The sequence below is a fragment of the Dendrobates tinctorius genome, unplaced genomic scaffold (genome assembly GCF_039654945.1).
Source record: "Dendrobates tinctorius isolate UK_male_01 unplaced genomic scaffold, ASM3965494v1 ptg000046l, whole genome shotgun sequence".
In the NCBI taxonomy this organism is placed as follows: Eukaryota; Metazoa; Chordata; class Amphibia; order Anura; family Dendrobatidae; genus Dendrobates; species Dendrobates tinctorius.
The window spans coordinates 66369729-66387108 of record NW_027361714.1 but is presented as its reverse complement, the minus strand read 5'-3'; the positions used below and the strand labels follow the sequence as shown (position 1 = coordinate 66387108).

At 41.6% G+C, this 17380-nt stretch overlaps 1 protein-coding gene across 1 annotated transcript in view; it reads left to right on the top strand.

Moving 5' to 3' along the window:
- NT5DC1 (5'-nucleotidase domain containing 1) overlaps positions 1-17380 on the top strand; it is a 430483-nt gene that overhangs the window by 44027 nt on the left and 369076 nt on the right. Inside the window, exons 4-6 of the mRNA XM_073575978.1 lie at positions 7284-7393; positions 12766-12845; positions 14428-14509. Coding sequence (XP_073432079.1) covers positions 7284-7393; positions 12766-12845; positions 14428-14509 — 272 coding nt within the window. The remainder of the gene's footprint in view (positions 1-7283; positions 7394-12765; positions 12846-14427; positions 14510-17380) is intronic.

Below are 17380 nucleotides of genomic sequence, written 5' to 3'. Positions count from 1 at the left end.
AGTAGAGAATCACTCATTACAACATCATGTGGCAGAGAGTTCCATAGTCTCACTGCTCTTACAGTAAAGAATCCGCGTCTGTGAGTGTGCTTAAACCTTCTTCCCTCCAGATGTAGAGGATGCCCCCTTGTCCCCATCACAGGTCTAAGAGTAAAAAGATCATTAGAAAGGTCTTTGTACTGTCCCCGCATATATTTATACATTGTAATAAGATCACCCCTAAGCCTTCGATTCCCCAAACTGAATAACCCCAAGTGTAATAACCTGTCTTGGTATTGCAGACCCCCTAGTTCCCTAATAACCTTGGTCGCTCTTCTCTGCACCCGCTCCAGTTCAGCTATGTCTTTCTTATACACCGGAGACCAGAACTCTACACAGTATTCTAAGTGTGGTCGCGCTAGTGACTTATATAGAGGTAAAATTATGTTCTCCTCATGAGCATCTATGCCTCTTTTAATGCATCCTATTATTTTATTTTCCTTTGCCACAGCTGCCTGACACTGGCCACTAAATGTGAGTTTGTCGTCCACCCATACATCCAGATCTTTTTCAGTGACAGTTTTGCCCAGTGTTTTACAATTAAGCACATAATTATACATCTTATTCGTTCTACCCAAGTGCATGACCTTACATTTATCCCCATTAAAGCTCATTTGCCATTTATCAGCCCAAGCTTCTAGTTTACATAAATCCTCCTGTAATATAAAATTGTCCTCCTCTGTATTGATTACCCTGCAGAGTTTAGTGTCATCTGCAAATATTGAAATTCTACTCTCTATGCCGCCTACAAGGTCATTAATAAATATGTTAAAAAGAAGCGGGCCCAAAACTGACCCCTGTGGTACCCCACTGCTAATCGTGACCCAGTCCGAGTGTGCTCCATTAATAACCACCCTTTGTTTCCTATCCCTGAGCCAGCTCTTAACCCATGTACACATATTTTCCCCTATCCCCATTGTTCTCATTTTATGTATCAACATTTTGTGTGGCACCGTATCAAAAGCTTTTAAAAAGTCCATGTACACCACGTCCACTGCATTCCCTTGGTCCAGTCCAGAACTTACCTCTTCATAAAAGCTTAGCCTGACAGGAACGGTCCCTTGTAAACCCATGTTGATATTGGGTCATAAGGTTATTCTTCTCCAGATATTCCAGGATAGTATGTCTTAGAAAACCCTCCAGGATTTTACCCACAGTTGAGGTTAAACTTACTGGCCTATAATTTCCAAGTTCAGTTTTTGTCCCTTTTTGAATATTGGCACCACATTTGCTATACGCCAGTCCTGTGGTACAGACCCTGTTATTATGGAATCTTTAAAGATTAAAAATAATGGTCTATCTATGACTGTGCTTAATTCCTGCAGTACTCGGGGGTGTATCCCATCCGGGCCCGGGGATTTGTTAATTTTAGTGATTTTTAGACGCCGCCGTACTTCCTGCTGGGTTAAGCAGGTGACATTTAATGGAGAATTTTTATCCCTGATCATGTTATCCGTCATGGGATTTTCTTGTGTAAATACTGTTGAAAAAAAGTCATTTCGCATATTTTGCTTTTTCCTCATCCTCATCCATTTCACCCAGACTATTTTTAAGGGGGCAAACACTATCATTTTTTAGTTTCTTACTATTTATGTAGTTAAATAATATTTTGGGATTATTTTTACTTTCTCTGGCAATGAGTCTCTCTGTCTCAATCTTTGCTGTTTTGATTTGCTTTTTACAGAATTTATTTAATTTTCTGTATTTAGTTAATGCCTCATCACTACCTACTTGCTTTAATTCTCTAAATGCTTTATTTTTATCTCTTATTGCGCCCCTTACAGCTCTATTTAGCCATAGCGGTTTCCTCCTATTTCATAGAATCATAGAATCGTAGAGTTGGAAGGGACCTCCTGGGCCATCTGGTCCAACCCCCTGCTCAAAGCAGGATTCGCTAAATCATCCCAGTCAGATGTCTGTCCAGCCTCTGTTTGAAGACTTCCATTGAAGGAGAACTCACCACTTTTCTTGGCAGCTTGTTCCACTCATTGATCACTCTAACTGTCAAAAAGTTTTTTCTAATATCTAATCTGTGTCTCCTCCCATTCAGTTTCATCCCATTGCTTCTAGTCTTTCCTTGTGCAAATGAGAATAAAGTTGATCCTTCTACAATGTATAATGTGAGTAACCGAGCCTTGCCCTTTTCTGGCCAAATGCATCCAGGAAACTTTATAATGTAATGCCACATATAACACGAGCTATATCATTCATTACTCAATTCATTCAGTCTCAGATGTAGATTTGAAATATCTATAACGCATCTGTCAGGGATCACCCACAAGAACTAGAAAGGTAACAATCTCCTGACACAAAATGATGTGTGATGATTAGTGTTGAGCATTCCGATGCTGCAAATATCGGGTATCGGCCGATATTCGGTGTATCAGAATTCCGATACCGAGTACCGATATTTTTTCAATATCGGATACCAGAATCGGAAGTTCCCATAATGCAATGAGCCACTGTTGTGGCTGTGATTGGCTGCTGAAAAAAAGCAGCCAGATATCTGTCCAGCCTCTGTTTGAAGACTTCCATTGAAGGAGAACTCACCACTTCTCGTGGCAGCTTGTTCCACTCATTGATCACTCTAACTGTCAAAAAGTTTTTTCTAATATCTAATCTGTGTCTCCTCCCATTCAGTTTCATCCCATTGCTTCTAGTCTTTCCTTGTGCAAATGAAAATAAAGTTGATCCTTCTACAATGTGACAGCCCTTTAGATATTTGTAGACAGCTATTAAGTCTCCTCTCAGTCTTCTCTTTTGCAAACTAAACAATCCCAAATTCTGCAACCTTTCCTCATAAGACAGGGTTTGCAGACCGGTCACCATTCTGGTTGCTCTTTTCTGAACTTGCTCCAGTTTGTTGATGTCTTTTTTAAAATGTGGTGCCCAAAACTGGACACAATATTCCAGATGAGGTCTGACCAAAGAGGAGTAGAGGGAAATAATGACTTCACGTGATCTAGACTGTATGCTTCTGTTAATACATCCTAGAATTGCATTTGCCTTTTTTGCTGCTGCATCACACTGTTGACTCATATTCAGTCTGTGATCTATTAGTATACCCAAATCTTTTTCACATGTGCTGTTGCTTAGCCCTATTCCTCCCATTCTGTATATGCTCTTTTCATTTTTATTGTCCAGATGTAGTACTTTGCATTTTTCCCTGTTAAAAACCATTCTGTTAGTTGCTGCCCACTTCTCCAGTTTATTTATATCTTTTTGAATCCTCTCTCTCTCTTCTCTAGTATTAGCTATCCCTCCTAGCTTTGTGTCTTCAGCAAATTTAATCAGTTTACCCTCAATTCCTTCATCTAAATCGTTGATAAAGATGTTGAACAATACAGGGCCCAGGACAGAGCCCTGTGGTACCCCACTTGAAACATTCTTCCAACTGGATGTGCAGCCATTTATGACCACTCTTTGGGTCCGATCACTAAGCCAGTTATGAATCCACCTAACAGTTGCCTTGTCCATTCCATACTTAGTCATTTTTTCAATAAGGATTCTTATTCTCATACTTTGTCAAATGCTTTGCTGAAGTCAAGATATACTATATCTACAGCATTTCCTTGATCCACCCATTCAGTGATTCCGTCATAGAAGGAAATTAAGTTAGTCTGACATGACTTATTAGTTACAAACCCATGCTGACTCTTTAATCACTTCATTCTTATCCAGGTACTGACATACATGTTGTTTAATAATTTGTTCAAAGATCTTTCCAGGTATAGAAGTCAGACTCACCGGCCTATAGTTGCCTGGGTCCACCTTCTTCCCCTTTTTGAAAATAGGAACAACATTTGCTCTTCTCCAGTCTTCTGGGACTTCTCCTGTTCTCCACGAATTTTCAAAGATTATGGAGAGGGGTTCAAAAATTTCTTCTGCTATTTCCTTCAGTACTCTGGGGTGTAATTCATCTGGACCTGGAGACTTGAATTCATTTAGGTTAGCTAAGTGTTTCCTCACTATCTTTCTGTTTATAGATATCCTGGATTCTTCTATTCCCTTAATAGGACAGTGAAGAACAGTTGATGTTACATTTCCTTTCTGAGAGAAAACAGACGCAAAATAGGAATTTAAAAGTTCGGCCTTCTCAACATCCTGTCTTACCATTTCATCATTTTCATCCTGTAAAAATCCTATAGCATCTTTGACTTTTCTTTTACTTTTGACATATCCCCAAAATCCTTTATTATTGCTTTTGACATCTCTTGCAAGCCTCAATTCATTGTCAGCTTTAGATAATCTGATTTGTGCCCTGCAGGTTCTGCAGACAGCATTATATTCTTCTTTAGATATGCCTCCCTCTTTCCATTTTATAAACATTTTTTTCTTCCTTTTTAGCATGTGCTTAAGTTCTGTGTTCATCCATCCTGGCTTCCTTAAATGCTTCCTATTCTTCCCTCTTTTCGGAATTGTTAACAATTGTGCTTTGAGAATTTCATTTTTCAAGATTTCCCATCCTTCCTGGACATTTTTTTCTTTAAGGATATCCAGCCATTGGATCCCTCCAATTCTCTTTCTGAAGCCCTTAAAATCTGCCTTTCTGAAATCTAACCTTGACGTCTGAGTCTTCACAGGTCTTCCTCCTCTAGTTATCCAAAATTCTAAAATAGCATGGTCGCTACCTCCTAGGGTCCCAGCCACTTTTACCTCCTCAACCATTTCCTCCCTGTTTCTAGCATGTTTATTCCCATATGGTATATATTGTGCACAGGTCCTATTCAGAATGCTAATAAACGTCTCCCATTTTCTTTGTGTATTTTTATGTCTCAGGATATCGTCCCAGTTATTTGCACCAAGATCATCTCTCATCCGTTGGAAATTTGCTTTCCTGAAGTTTAGTGTCCTTGTAACCCCTCTACTACACATCTTATTAAAGGATACATGAAAACTTATTATTTTGTGATCACTATTACCCAAGTGACCCTCAACCCTTACATTTGATATGCGGTCTGGCCTGTTGGTTAATATTAGGTCTAGCAGTGCCCCCCCTCTTGTTGGGTCCTGAACCAGTTGTGGAAGGTAATTGTTCCTTATAGTTGTCGAAAACCTATTACCTTTGCTGGAACTGCAGGTTTTGGTTCCCCAATGTATTTCAGGGTAGTTGAAGTCCCCCATAATAATGACTTCTCCTTGAGTCGCAGCTTCATCTATTTGCTTTATGAGGATATTCTCTGTTGCTTCCATTATTTTTGGAGACTTATAACAAACCCCTATCAGTAATTTATTATTTTTCCCCCCTCCCCTTATCTCTACCCACAGGGACTCTACATTTTCATTAGATTCATAAATATTATCACGAAGGATGGGTTTTAAGGATGATTTTACATATAAACACACGCCTCTCTCTCGTTTATTTGTACGGTCATTTCTGAACAGACTATAGCCCTGTAAATTAACCACCCAGTCATGGCTCTCATCCAGCCATGTCTCAGATAGCCCCACCATGTCATAATTATGTTCCAACAACATTAACTCCAATTCCTCCACTTTGTTGGCGAGGCTTCTGGCATTAGTATACATGCACTTTATGTATCTCTCTGTACCTCTATTCTTTCTTAAATTATTAACTGTTCTAACCCCACCCCCCATGCCACCCCCACCCCCCAATTTCATTATTTGTGCCCAGGTCTCTATCTGCACTGTCTTCCCCTCCTATAAAAGGAATACCCTCCCCCCCATCCCTAGTTTAAACACTTCTCCAGCCTTCTAGCCATTTTCTCCCCCAGCACAGCTGCACCCTCCCCATTGAGGTGCAGCCCATCCCTAGAGTAGAACCTGTAGCCAACTGAGAAGTCGGCCCAGTTCTGCAGGAACCCAAACCCCTCCTTCCTATGCCAATTCCTGAGCCACTTATTAACCTCCCTTATCTCCCGTTGCCTCTCTGGCGTGGCACGTGGTACAGGAAGTATTTCCGAAAATACCACCTTGGAGGTCCTTGCTTTAAGCTTACAGCCTAATTCCCTGAAATCATCTTTAAGGACCTTCCACCTACCTCTAACTTTGTCATTTGTGCCAATGTGCACCATGACCGCTGGATCCTCACCAGCCCCTCCCAGTAATCTGTCAACCCGATCAGCGATGTGTCGGACTCGAGCGCCAGGTAGGCAGCACACCGTTCGACGATCCCTGTCTTTGTGTCAGATTGCCCTATCTGTTCCCCTAATAATTGAGTCTCCCACTACCAGAACCTGTCTGGCCTGCCCTGCTCTCCTATTTCCCCCCTTACTGAAGCAGACACTCCTCCGGCTTTCAGAGGACATGCCTTGCTGCAGCAGTGCTACTCCTGCACTAACACTCCCCTCATCTGCCAACTTAGCAAACTTATTGGGGTGTGCCAGATCAGGACTAGCCTCCCTGGTGCTCTTCCCTCTACCCCGCCTTCTAACTGTCACCCAGCTAGCTGCTTCATTGTCCTGCAGCTCCAACTTAGCATCCCCCCCCTCATCTATCCCATTGAGCGTCTGCTCAGTGAGCAGAAGACTCCTTTCCATATTGTCTATGGATCTCAGTGTTGCCAGCTGCACATTTAGATCCAGTATCTGGACTTCCAAATGCACAACGTGCTCACATCTCGTACAGCAGTATGCACCCTTGACCGGCTGTTCAAGGATTTCATACATGCGGCAAGACGTGCACTGGATGGCATTGGCAATAGTGGAGCACATCCTAATGGGGATTGCACCAGATAATAATATAAGCAAAAATAAATAAAAAGTATTAATAAAATATAACAGCAATTCAGTAAATACCTCCCTTGGAAACTCCCTGAATCCAAAGTCACTGAATCTCAAGTCACACACTTACCACACAATAAAAATTCATTAAGGGGTCTGCCTTTCTTTATGAGCATGTGACTCCAGTACGCCCTCTCATCAAGACCTTCGTGAATAACGCCGGTCTTAATGAATCAGGCCCATAATGTAGTAATTATTCATCTGGTAGTAATGGAAGAGAAGTACAATACCTAGGAAGTATAGATGTTCAAATTAAGGGGGCAGACCTATCAAAACTTTCTGGCAAGAAAACTGCCTTTTTGTCCATAGCAACCAATCACTGCTCAGATTTAATTGAGAGTTTTGACAATTTACACTTCAGTCTTCATCTTCTGTCTCCCCAATCTTTAATTATATATTTAGGGAGTTGTCAGGTGAAAAGACTCTGCGTACAATCTGCTAATGTCATCATGGCTATAAGAAAAACGTACACTAACATTTAATTTTTTTTATTTCTTACAGGGCATGTCACGGCACTAAGATGATGACTGCTGAAATGATTGAAGAGATCTATGGTGAAAAAAGAGAGTGGAAACATTTTAAAACAATCAATGGGACGTATGCACGATCAGGTACGGCACTTTAGGAATATAAGCTTTAAGGGGTTGTCATATCCTGGGTGCCATGCGGGGGATTCCTCCACTCAGGACAGCTATCCCCCCTGTTTTACCAAGACTTTTTATTACTCGACGCAACAATTTTAAATTGGCACCATGTAAGATCACATTTGACTGTGACTTTTCTTCTCAACACAACCCATTAAATGCTGAGGTGCTCTTGTATACTACAAAATTTTATATGTTATATTTTAAAGGTTATTCTCATGTTGCTAAATGGTTAAAATTGCAACTTTGCGATTTACCTCTTATAAAAAATTGTTATTGTTCCCAAGAACAGAGTCATTTTTAATTCTATAGTTTATTGCACATTGCCTCGGTTAGTGACCACCTCAGCAGTTTTATCAAAGGTGGCCAGTTTTTTAGGCATGGAGTGCAGCACTTACCAGATCTTTATCTGAAAGCTCTGCTGTGAAGCTAGCCAGATCCCCCTGCAACCCTCTAAAGCTGCCTCTGATTGCAGAATTGGAGAGCGTGCAATTAAGACAAGCAAAAGTGGTTGGCTGCAGCACTGATGACGTGAGGTCACCGCTGCAGCCTGTCAATGAAGACCAGAGGCAGCAGTGCAGAGAGGTTGCTGGAGTGGTACTAAAAGCCATTCCTAGAAAACACCTGTACCATTATGATTTTATTTAGTGTAGTTCATGTATTGAACAGTAGATGGCAAGAAAGTCCATCTTGCTGTAAGCCTTTGTGGATCAGCGAAGTGCTGGACTGTGCAGCTACCCTATGTCAGTAGTTTTCAGGATATCACATGGAACAGCTTTGAAACATTGCTTTTATTACAAGCTTACAATATGAGTGGTGTAATTGTTTTCATGTGATTATGTTATTCTACGTTATTAAATCATGCTTGCTAGATACAGCTATACCATATTTTCCCATGACATTGAGGGTTATATTTCATTGCTAAGACTGTGTATTTCCCTGTCTGCTATTATTTCCTATTTGTAACTGAATGGTTTGAGGTTTTTAAATAAAATATTATATTAGTGAACTTGAGTAAACGCATCATTCAGATTTGATATTTTTACATTTGGGTAAGAATGCTTTTCAGTAATCATATTACTCAAAAGAAAAAAAAAATCCTGTCCCCTTAACCTAACAGGGGCTCCACACTCACATAGAATAAGGTTGACAGGTTTGGGTACACTGAGTGCTCACAATTGTGCGCAGTTCACAGCAGCTGCATTACAGCGAGTCTCAGTTAGGAGAATGGTAATGACAGATGATCTAATGCAGAGGTCTCAAACACGCGGCCCGCGGTGCACCACATGTCTCACGCTAGAAGAGAGAAGGAGTGTGCCGCTCCGTAGTGGCTGTGGCCCTGTGTGATGACATCCCTCTGGCGCTGTGTAATGACATCACGCCAGCGCGCAGAGCGCGGAGGCGTGACTTTCCCCCCATTGTTGGATTTTGCAGGTGAATATGGTGGTGCGTGTACAGCGAAATGATAGCGCCGGCTCACATGCAGAGCCAACACTGTCATCCGCTAAGGTAAGCTGTACCTCGCAGCTCTAGAACTTGTCTCCTCACTCTGGCTGTCAGAGGCAGGAGGAGAGTGCTGGTCCCAGACACGGAGCCTGTGTGCAGACACTGCAGGGGGAGGTAAGAGCCTTCCATCTCCTCTGCGTGAGAGCAAGGCGCAGCACCACCACTCTTCCTGCTGCACTGGTGTGGGGGGCAGCAGGGAGGACAGTGCCCAGTCATCGAGCTGCTGTGGGGCTGCAGCTGGAGTTTTTCTGGGAGGAGCTGCTGCTGGCAGAAAAATGACAGATGCCCAAGTTTAATTCTGAGAGCTGGGCAAGCCACATCTGGGTTGTGATGCCAGGCACATCTGTGGGTGAGCATCTCCTAAGATGCCAGGACAGCTGTGGGCACCGATCTGCTGCCATGACTTTATTAGAGTCTCTTAGGCATGGGCTTTCTGGAGGGGGTGTGCCCAGTGCACATGCTGGTGTCTGCTTCTCTGCATCATGCTCCTGGGTACCAAGATACAGGCTACATGCCCATGGCTGCCCCGTAATATCGCAGCAGTGTGATGCCACTTGGTATTTGCTGATGCAACGTAATTCTGACCTTAAGTATCAGAAATTCTTAAAAATGCAGAGTTTGAGACCCCTGATCTGATGCAATGAAACTGCAGCCACATGCTTCCTATAACCTTATAGTAGTCTTTCATATCTTGTAAAACTGAATTTGTCCATAAACATTACTAGGATTTTTGCTTGATCTTCTCATTCTGGGTTCTGCCACAGCACCTTTTTTGTAGAAGGCAAAGCGAAATGTTATTCTTATTAATAAATAACAATGTACTTGTAGGGTCTTATGTTTTAGAACAGTGTCTGTAGAACCCAATTACGTCTTAACTTCTATCTGATGACCAGACATTCCTATGGGTACACAACACAAAACTCTTATTTTCTTGATGTGCCACTCCAAGTAGAAGGTAAAGTGAAATGTAACAGCTAGCTTCCCCAGAATAATGATCAGGAATACCGCTGCTAAACACTAAAGGCCCCCCACATGCATTAGATTAACGGCGGCTGAACTCACCGATATCGATAAATTCGGCAACAGTCTAATGCATGTGGGAGCTTTTCGACTGTACCCTGAAAAAAAATGTCATGGATCAGAAGGATTAGGCCCCTTTCAGTTTTTTCCAATCAGTCACAATCCGTCAAAGTGTGAAAAAAACGGATCCTCCGCCGATTGTGAAAAAATGATGCAACGGATCAGTTTTTTGATTGGATCCGTCGCAGCAGCTTGAGGTAAACTTTGTCCCTTGTGGAGAGAGATGGACAGCGACGGATCCTGCGCCCATAGGCTTCCATTATAGGCAACGACGCTGGATAAGTCGCTTTTTGACATACACAAAAAACGTTCCTATGTCTGTTGTCTCCGGTCGACGGAAAAAGAATTTCCGACGGATACGTCAAAGGATGAATGAAACGTTCGTCCATCCGTCGCAATCCGTCGCTAATACAAGTCTATGAGAAATAAACGGATCCAGCAGCATCAGTCGCTGGATTCGTTTTTTTTTTTCAAAAAACGACGGATTGTGACTGATAGCAAAAAACTGATGTGTGAAAGTCACATCCGATTTAAGACTGCCATTCCTCTTGTTTTCTAAGAGATAAGTGGCAGCCAGAGGGAACTGACAGTGGTTCTCATAGTGAAGACTGGAGCGGTCAGCAGAGCGAGCACTTTAGCATGGCGGAGATAGAGGTCAACAGCTATCTAGTGTGCATTGGAGGCTTATCTGTATATAACAGGAAACACTCTCTTTTTTCTTTTTTTGTACCAAGACCAAAACTTTGTGTGTTTGTGTATGTGTAAGTATGGGCATATACAGCTCTGGCAAAAAATTAAGAGACCACTGCACGGTTTTATAAAAATCAGCTTCTCTACATGTCTGACATCCGTTCCATTCCAGTGTCGGTTGAATTCCAACCAGAGTATAGCTCATTCTACTTAATGTGCTTCTGATTAGGTGACCACCTGAAACAAATCTTATTTAACGAAGGAAAGTATGAAAAAACCCTGCTGTGGTGTTCACAATCCTCTTGCAATAGGAAAAGCTGGATGGCAAAACAAGTGCTAGTAATAACCCAAAAGTAATAGGAATGAAAAAATAACTTTTAACCATGCCAAAGGAGTTGAAAAGAAAAGTATTGTGTGAGGAAAAGAGGGGCTCAATTCTGGCTTTACTAGCAGAGGAATGCAGTGAGCGTCATGTTGCCTCCATCCTTAAAATTTCTAAGACGGCAGTCCATTACAACAAGGTCAAGCACCAGATATTGGGGACAACAAAGCTACAGACGGCAGAGGGCGAAAACGATTCTCCACTGGGATGACCATCATCTTATCCGAATGTCACTCAGCAACTGCAAGATGACATCAAGTGACCTACAAAGGGAATGGCAAATGGCAGCTGGGGTGAAGTGCACAGCAAGAACAGTTCGTTACAGACTCCTAGAGGCTCAAGTCATGTAAAGCTAGAAAAAAGCCTTTAATCAATGAGAAGCAAAGGAGAGCCAGGCTGAAGTTTGCCAAAGACCATAAGGATTGGACCATAGAGGACTGGAGTAAGGTAATCTTCTCTGATGGTCTAATTTTCAGCTTTGCCCAACACTTGGTCATCTGTTGGTTAGACAGAGACCTGGAGAGGCGTATAAGCCACAGTGTCTTACACCCGCTGTGAAATTTGGTGGCGGATTGGTGATGATCTGGGGTTGCTTCAGCAAGGCTGGAATTGGGCAGGTTAATCTTTGTGAAGGACATATGAATCAAGCCGCATACAAGGTTACCCTGGAAAAACAGTTGATTCCTTCTGCTCAGGCAATGTTCCCCAACTCTGAGGACTGGTTTTTCCAGCAGGACAATGCGCCATGCCACACTGCTAGTTCAATCAATGTGTGGATGAAGGACCACCACATCAAATCCCTGTCCTTGCCAGTACAATCTCCAGACCTGAACCCCATTGAAAACCTCTGGAATGTAATCAAGAGGAAGATGGATAGTCACAAGCCATCAAACGAAGAACTGCTTACATTTTTGTGCCATGAGTGGCATAAGTTCACCCAAAAGCAGTGCGAAAGACTGGAGGAAAGCATGCCAAGACGCGTGAAAGCTGTGATTAAAAATCATGGTTATTCCCCAAAATATTGATTTCTGAACTCTTCCTGAGATAAAACATTAGTATTGTTGTTTCTAAATGATTATGAACTTGTTTTCCTAGCATTATTTGAGGTCTGCAAGCACCGCATTTTTTTGTTCTTTTGACCATTTCTCATTTTCTGAAAATAATTCCAAAATTTTGTGCTTGGAAATTCAAAGACATGTTGTCAGTAGTTTATAGAATAAAAGAGAAATTTACATTTTACTCAAAAATATACCTAGAAAGACAAAAATCAGACAAACAACATTTTAACAAGATTTGTAAAGTTTTAATTTATCCCTTTTATTGTTTATTCCAAGCAGTAATAAAAACAATATAGAAAACAATGCCTGCAAATGGCTGATTACTTCATAGAGGAAGTCCCCAGGGTCTCTAAGTGACACTTACATGAAGTAGCAAGTCAGTATTGACCATTTAAAGAGTCTTGCGTCATGATGTAGGATATTAAAAAAATAAATCACAATCGCCATTTGCAGATCGCTATTTCATAAGTTTTTGTCCCTCATGAAAGACCAGTTGGTTGTATTAGAGACCTTTAAAGATCTGTCTGCTGAAAACAAGGTTAGAAAAAAAATGTATTGTTACATCTGATCTTTTTTTGTACTATAAAATAGCAAAATTGAAATCTGTTGTTTTGTTGTTACAGCTAAATACTACTTCTATGACAACTACTTTGACTTGCCAGGAGCTCTTCTGTGTGCTAAAATTGTTGATTCTTTAGAAATGGTGAGTAAAAATATAGCAATGGAAAATCATTCATTATATTTGTGACTAGCTAACAGGGAATGATAGTGAATAATTTTTCCATAGACTGTTCCGCAGTAACATCACATAATATTGATGTTATGAAGGATCTACAGTGGCTTGCGAAAGTATTCGGCCCCTGGAACTTTTCACCTTTTCCCACATCATGCTTCAAACATAAAGATACCAAATGTAAATTTTTGGTGAAGAATCAACAACAAGTGGGGCACAATTCTGAAGTTGAACAAAATTTATTGGTTATTTTAAATTTTTGTGGAAATTCAAAAACTGAAAAGTGGGGCGTGCAATATTATTCGGCCCCTTTAACTTAATACTTTGTTGTGCCACCTTTTGCTGCGATTACAGCTGCAAGTCGCTTGGGGTATGTCTCAGTTTTGTACATCGAGAGACTGAAATTCTTGCCAATTCTTCCTTGGCAAACAGCTCTTGGAATGAATAGAACAGACATTGACTATGTGCACTGCCGCTCCATTTTTTCAGGGATAAAACTTTCCTGTTCTGCCAGACAACCTCTTTAACTGATCATTTTTGTTTTTATATTTGTTAAATGAGTTTTCCATTTGATTTTCTCTTGTTGGACTTGTAGGTGTTACTAGAAAGTGATTAAAAAATGGGTTTAAACAATAGATGATGCCACCTAGTTAAATTTCAAGGATAATTAATACACAGTGGTATGCATCATTGGGAACGCTTTTTACAAATTACAATAAGATACAAACTAACTGCATCTGCAGTGAGGCAATTGAAAGTGCATAAAACTTACCATAAATATGAATCTGAAATGCCATCTTCGTGACTCCATTGAAGTGAAGCCTTACAAAGCTGGAATACCTTGCAGAGATGTCATTAAGGGTTTTTCTGTTTTTTGAAAACTCTTGTCTACTGGCTGCAGTTTATTGTTAAAAAACAAACAAACTTTTCCTCGCCCTCCTCTGGTCAAGCTCTGAGTCACTTCTGCTTGTCTCAGTGTTAGTCATCATTGGTGGTGCTGATGCCACGTTGACTTTTCAGCAGTCAATAAGTTCTGGGCTCTGCCCGAGCTGACAGTATGAGCCACTTAGAGCCGCGGAGTACATGTCAGTGTTGCAGACAACAGCTGCTGCCGAAATCAGCAGCAGAGACTCAGTACTGGACCTGGGGAGGGTGAGTAAAGATCAGTTTGTTTAGTTTTTAGAACAAACAACAGCCAGGAGACAGGGTTTTTTAGAAATTGGAGAACCCCTAGGCTATTTTTATCAATCAAGCAATGAATATCTATTTACTAGGCCATCATGTTACCAAGTGTCCTTGGGTTATTTTTTGCATCCAATCTGCAGTTGCACACATTACTAAAGCAGTTTTGGAAATGGTAACATGAAATTTTAACATATAACTATTAAAATGTCTGTTTTGTAACCCTGCGTGACCCTGGAGTTTCAGACTTGTTGCCCACGCTGTTGCCCCCCTTCACCAACAATCAGAAAGGATATATTTTGGGGTAATTTATGTAGTAAGTTTAACAAGATTACACAAATATTTATATGTTTTTTATATATATATACAGACTGATGGGCAGAAGAAGTATGATTTTTGGAAAGATGTTATTTCTGCAATAGAACACAACTACAAAACTACTGCTTTCAAAGGTAAGATATTAAATGTTCATCATCATGATGGGAGCAATTTGATCATTACACTAAAAGGTGTTGACTACAGTTTTATGAAAGTTGCCAAAAACAGGAAATGTTATATAAAAAAACAAGCGTTCCTCACCTGTTAGGCTACTTTCAGACTAGCGTTCGGAGGCACAGCGCAGGGTCACCGCTATGCTCCGCCCCCGGCCACGTCTCCTCCGGTCAGCTCCTCCTACGATCGCATGACGCTGCATGCAATCAGCGTACCCTATATTTAGCGTTGGGTACACTGGCCGTGCTGTTGTGAGTTAATTTTTCCCTTCAGCATTGAGGTCTGATGAACTCCCTCCTCTGGTGAAGGAAGGAAGTGAGGCTGATTACCAAACACCTGGGCAGCTAGATGTTGACTGGGTGGCTGGAATTGAGGACTGGATATAAGGCTGCCGACGCCCTTCTTCCTGGCTGGTGATTTTCCTGCTGGATTCTTGAAGACCAGTCTGATACCTGCATCTCAAAGCTAAGTTTTTCTGCTCTTCTTTGTACTCTTCAGTTTTGTTTTTGTTTTGCCTTGTTTTTTGGGAGTTCTGCCATCCCCGGCCGGGGGTGAGCTGAACTCCATTTTTGTCTCTGATCTGTTGATATTTTGCTCTGTCTTCAGAATATACCTGAGTGCTGATATAGTCTTTTGAAGCCTAGCGACTTCAGGGCCTGTTTTTCCTATCAGTCGGTTGGCTCATTTTGATGAACCCCCCACGGCTACTGCTAGTTGTTGTGGATAGGTTCAGGGGTCTGCAATCCGATAGCTGCCAACCTCTCTGGTTTTTCTGGACTTAGCTGGTATTTTGTTTTTTCCTCCTTCGGTGACTCATCATAACACCGTGCGCTGGTATGATTTTGCCGGCACTTGCGCCCTTTTGGCGCTGTACCGAGCGCACAAAAATGCAACAGAGTGCGTTTTTGTTCTTTCAGCGCAGCGCCAAAAGGGCGCAAGCGCCGGCAAAATCATACCAGCGCACGGCCAGTGTACACAACGCTAAATATAGGGTACTCTAATCGCATGCAGCGTCATGCGATCATAGGAGGAGCTGACCGGAGGAGGCGCGGCCGGGGGCGGAGCTTAGTGGCGGCGCTGCGCCTCCGAACGCTCGTCTGAAAGTAGCCTTAAAGTTGTTACACGCGCAAAACAGAGCAACTTTGTGCAAAAAGTCACAAAATTTTACTCAAAATACCACTTGAGCCAAATTTTCCTAATTTGGGACACTATTTTCGTGGCATTGAGAGAGGGTTATAAATGACCACCCCCCTTATGTGCTTGCTGCAGAATAAAAACCCATTCATATGTATGGTGTGAATTTTCAGTTTCAGAAATGTCTGCAACAAATCCTTTGCACATGAATATCTTCTTATGGGATTAATCTTACCAAACACACTTGATCTGTTTTCACGAGGAGCTAAGTTTTAAGACTGTTATCAAGGTAGGTCTAGGATTTTATGACTGCTCCACATAAGTAATGAGAACGCTTAGAATTGTGAAAATTGTGAGAATATAAGTAAATATCCTAAGTCATATTGCAAGACTCGTTAAAGGGTTGATTTTGACTTGTAGGATCGCTGCTTCCAACATGTGACTGTCATGATGATCCGTCCTGTGTGACGCGACCCGCAGGCCGGTAACTAAAACAACAAGACGCGGCACGTGATACTGTCCTGTGTGACACGGCCCGCAGGCCGGTAACTAAAACAACAAGACACGGGGAAAGGGGAAACAGTTACAACGGTGGGCCCTGCAATAGGGAAAGGGGACGTGGAGACCTTCTGCACTCCCCTGAGTCAGTGTCCCTAACGCTCCTAACGTTCCCTATGACTCCTTCCACACCAGGGCTAAGACAGTGCTGCAAGGAACGCTCTCCAGCTCCTTCCTCCACCAAGGATGGTTGAAATGAACACTATCACCAACACTGATTGCAACACCTGTGACTCTTTTATAGCAGAGCCAGAGCAATCACACCTGCATTATAATCATGTGCACTTAACTAAAGAAACCAGAGTGCAATGATGCTCACCACCACCGGGGGCAAACTTAGAACAAATGACACCACAGTGCAATAATCCTAATGGCCACTGGGGGCAAAAACCAAACTTAAGCACAGCTTCAGAAAAAAAAAAGGTTACCTGTGCTTTTTATCAGTCCTGATCCTGCATGGATCATGACAGTCACGCTATAGAGTTCAAGCCCTCTTTCTCTTTTAAGAGGCAATTTGCCTATAAGTAAATAGATTTCTGAAGGATGAAAAACAGGATTGTCAGCAATTAATGGAACTGTTTCAGATTGGATTAAGTAGATTCAAGATTTAATGCCAAAAAAAAACGAGGTTCAACTTTTCTTTACAATGTAATCCATATTCATCAAACCACTGTTAAGTTTTGGTAGGAATTACAGGGCCAAGTCAAAATGTTATCAAAGGTATGCAATAATGATAGCAGAGGGCCCCCTAAAAATAAGAGTACCAAAAAAGTGATGTTTTCATGGGTGGAATTTACCCTTCACATACAGTGGCATGGAAAAGTTTGGCTACTCCCTTTCAAAGTTTCTGTTCTTGTGAACCAGTTAAGTAAGTTGAAGATTAAATGATCTCTAAAATGGCTAATTTTAAAGATGACACATTTCCTATGTATTTCAGGAAAAAATATATATATTGTAATTTTTTACATTTTAAAAATGATAAAAAAGGAAAATGAACCAATGCAAAAGTTTGGGTGCCCTGCATGGTTAGTACCTAGTAGCACCACCTTTTGCAAGTATCACAGACTGTAAACGCTTTTTGTAGCCAGAAAAGGCTCTTTAATGTCTTGCTTGAGGGATTTTCATACATTCTTCCTTGG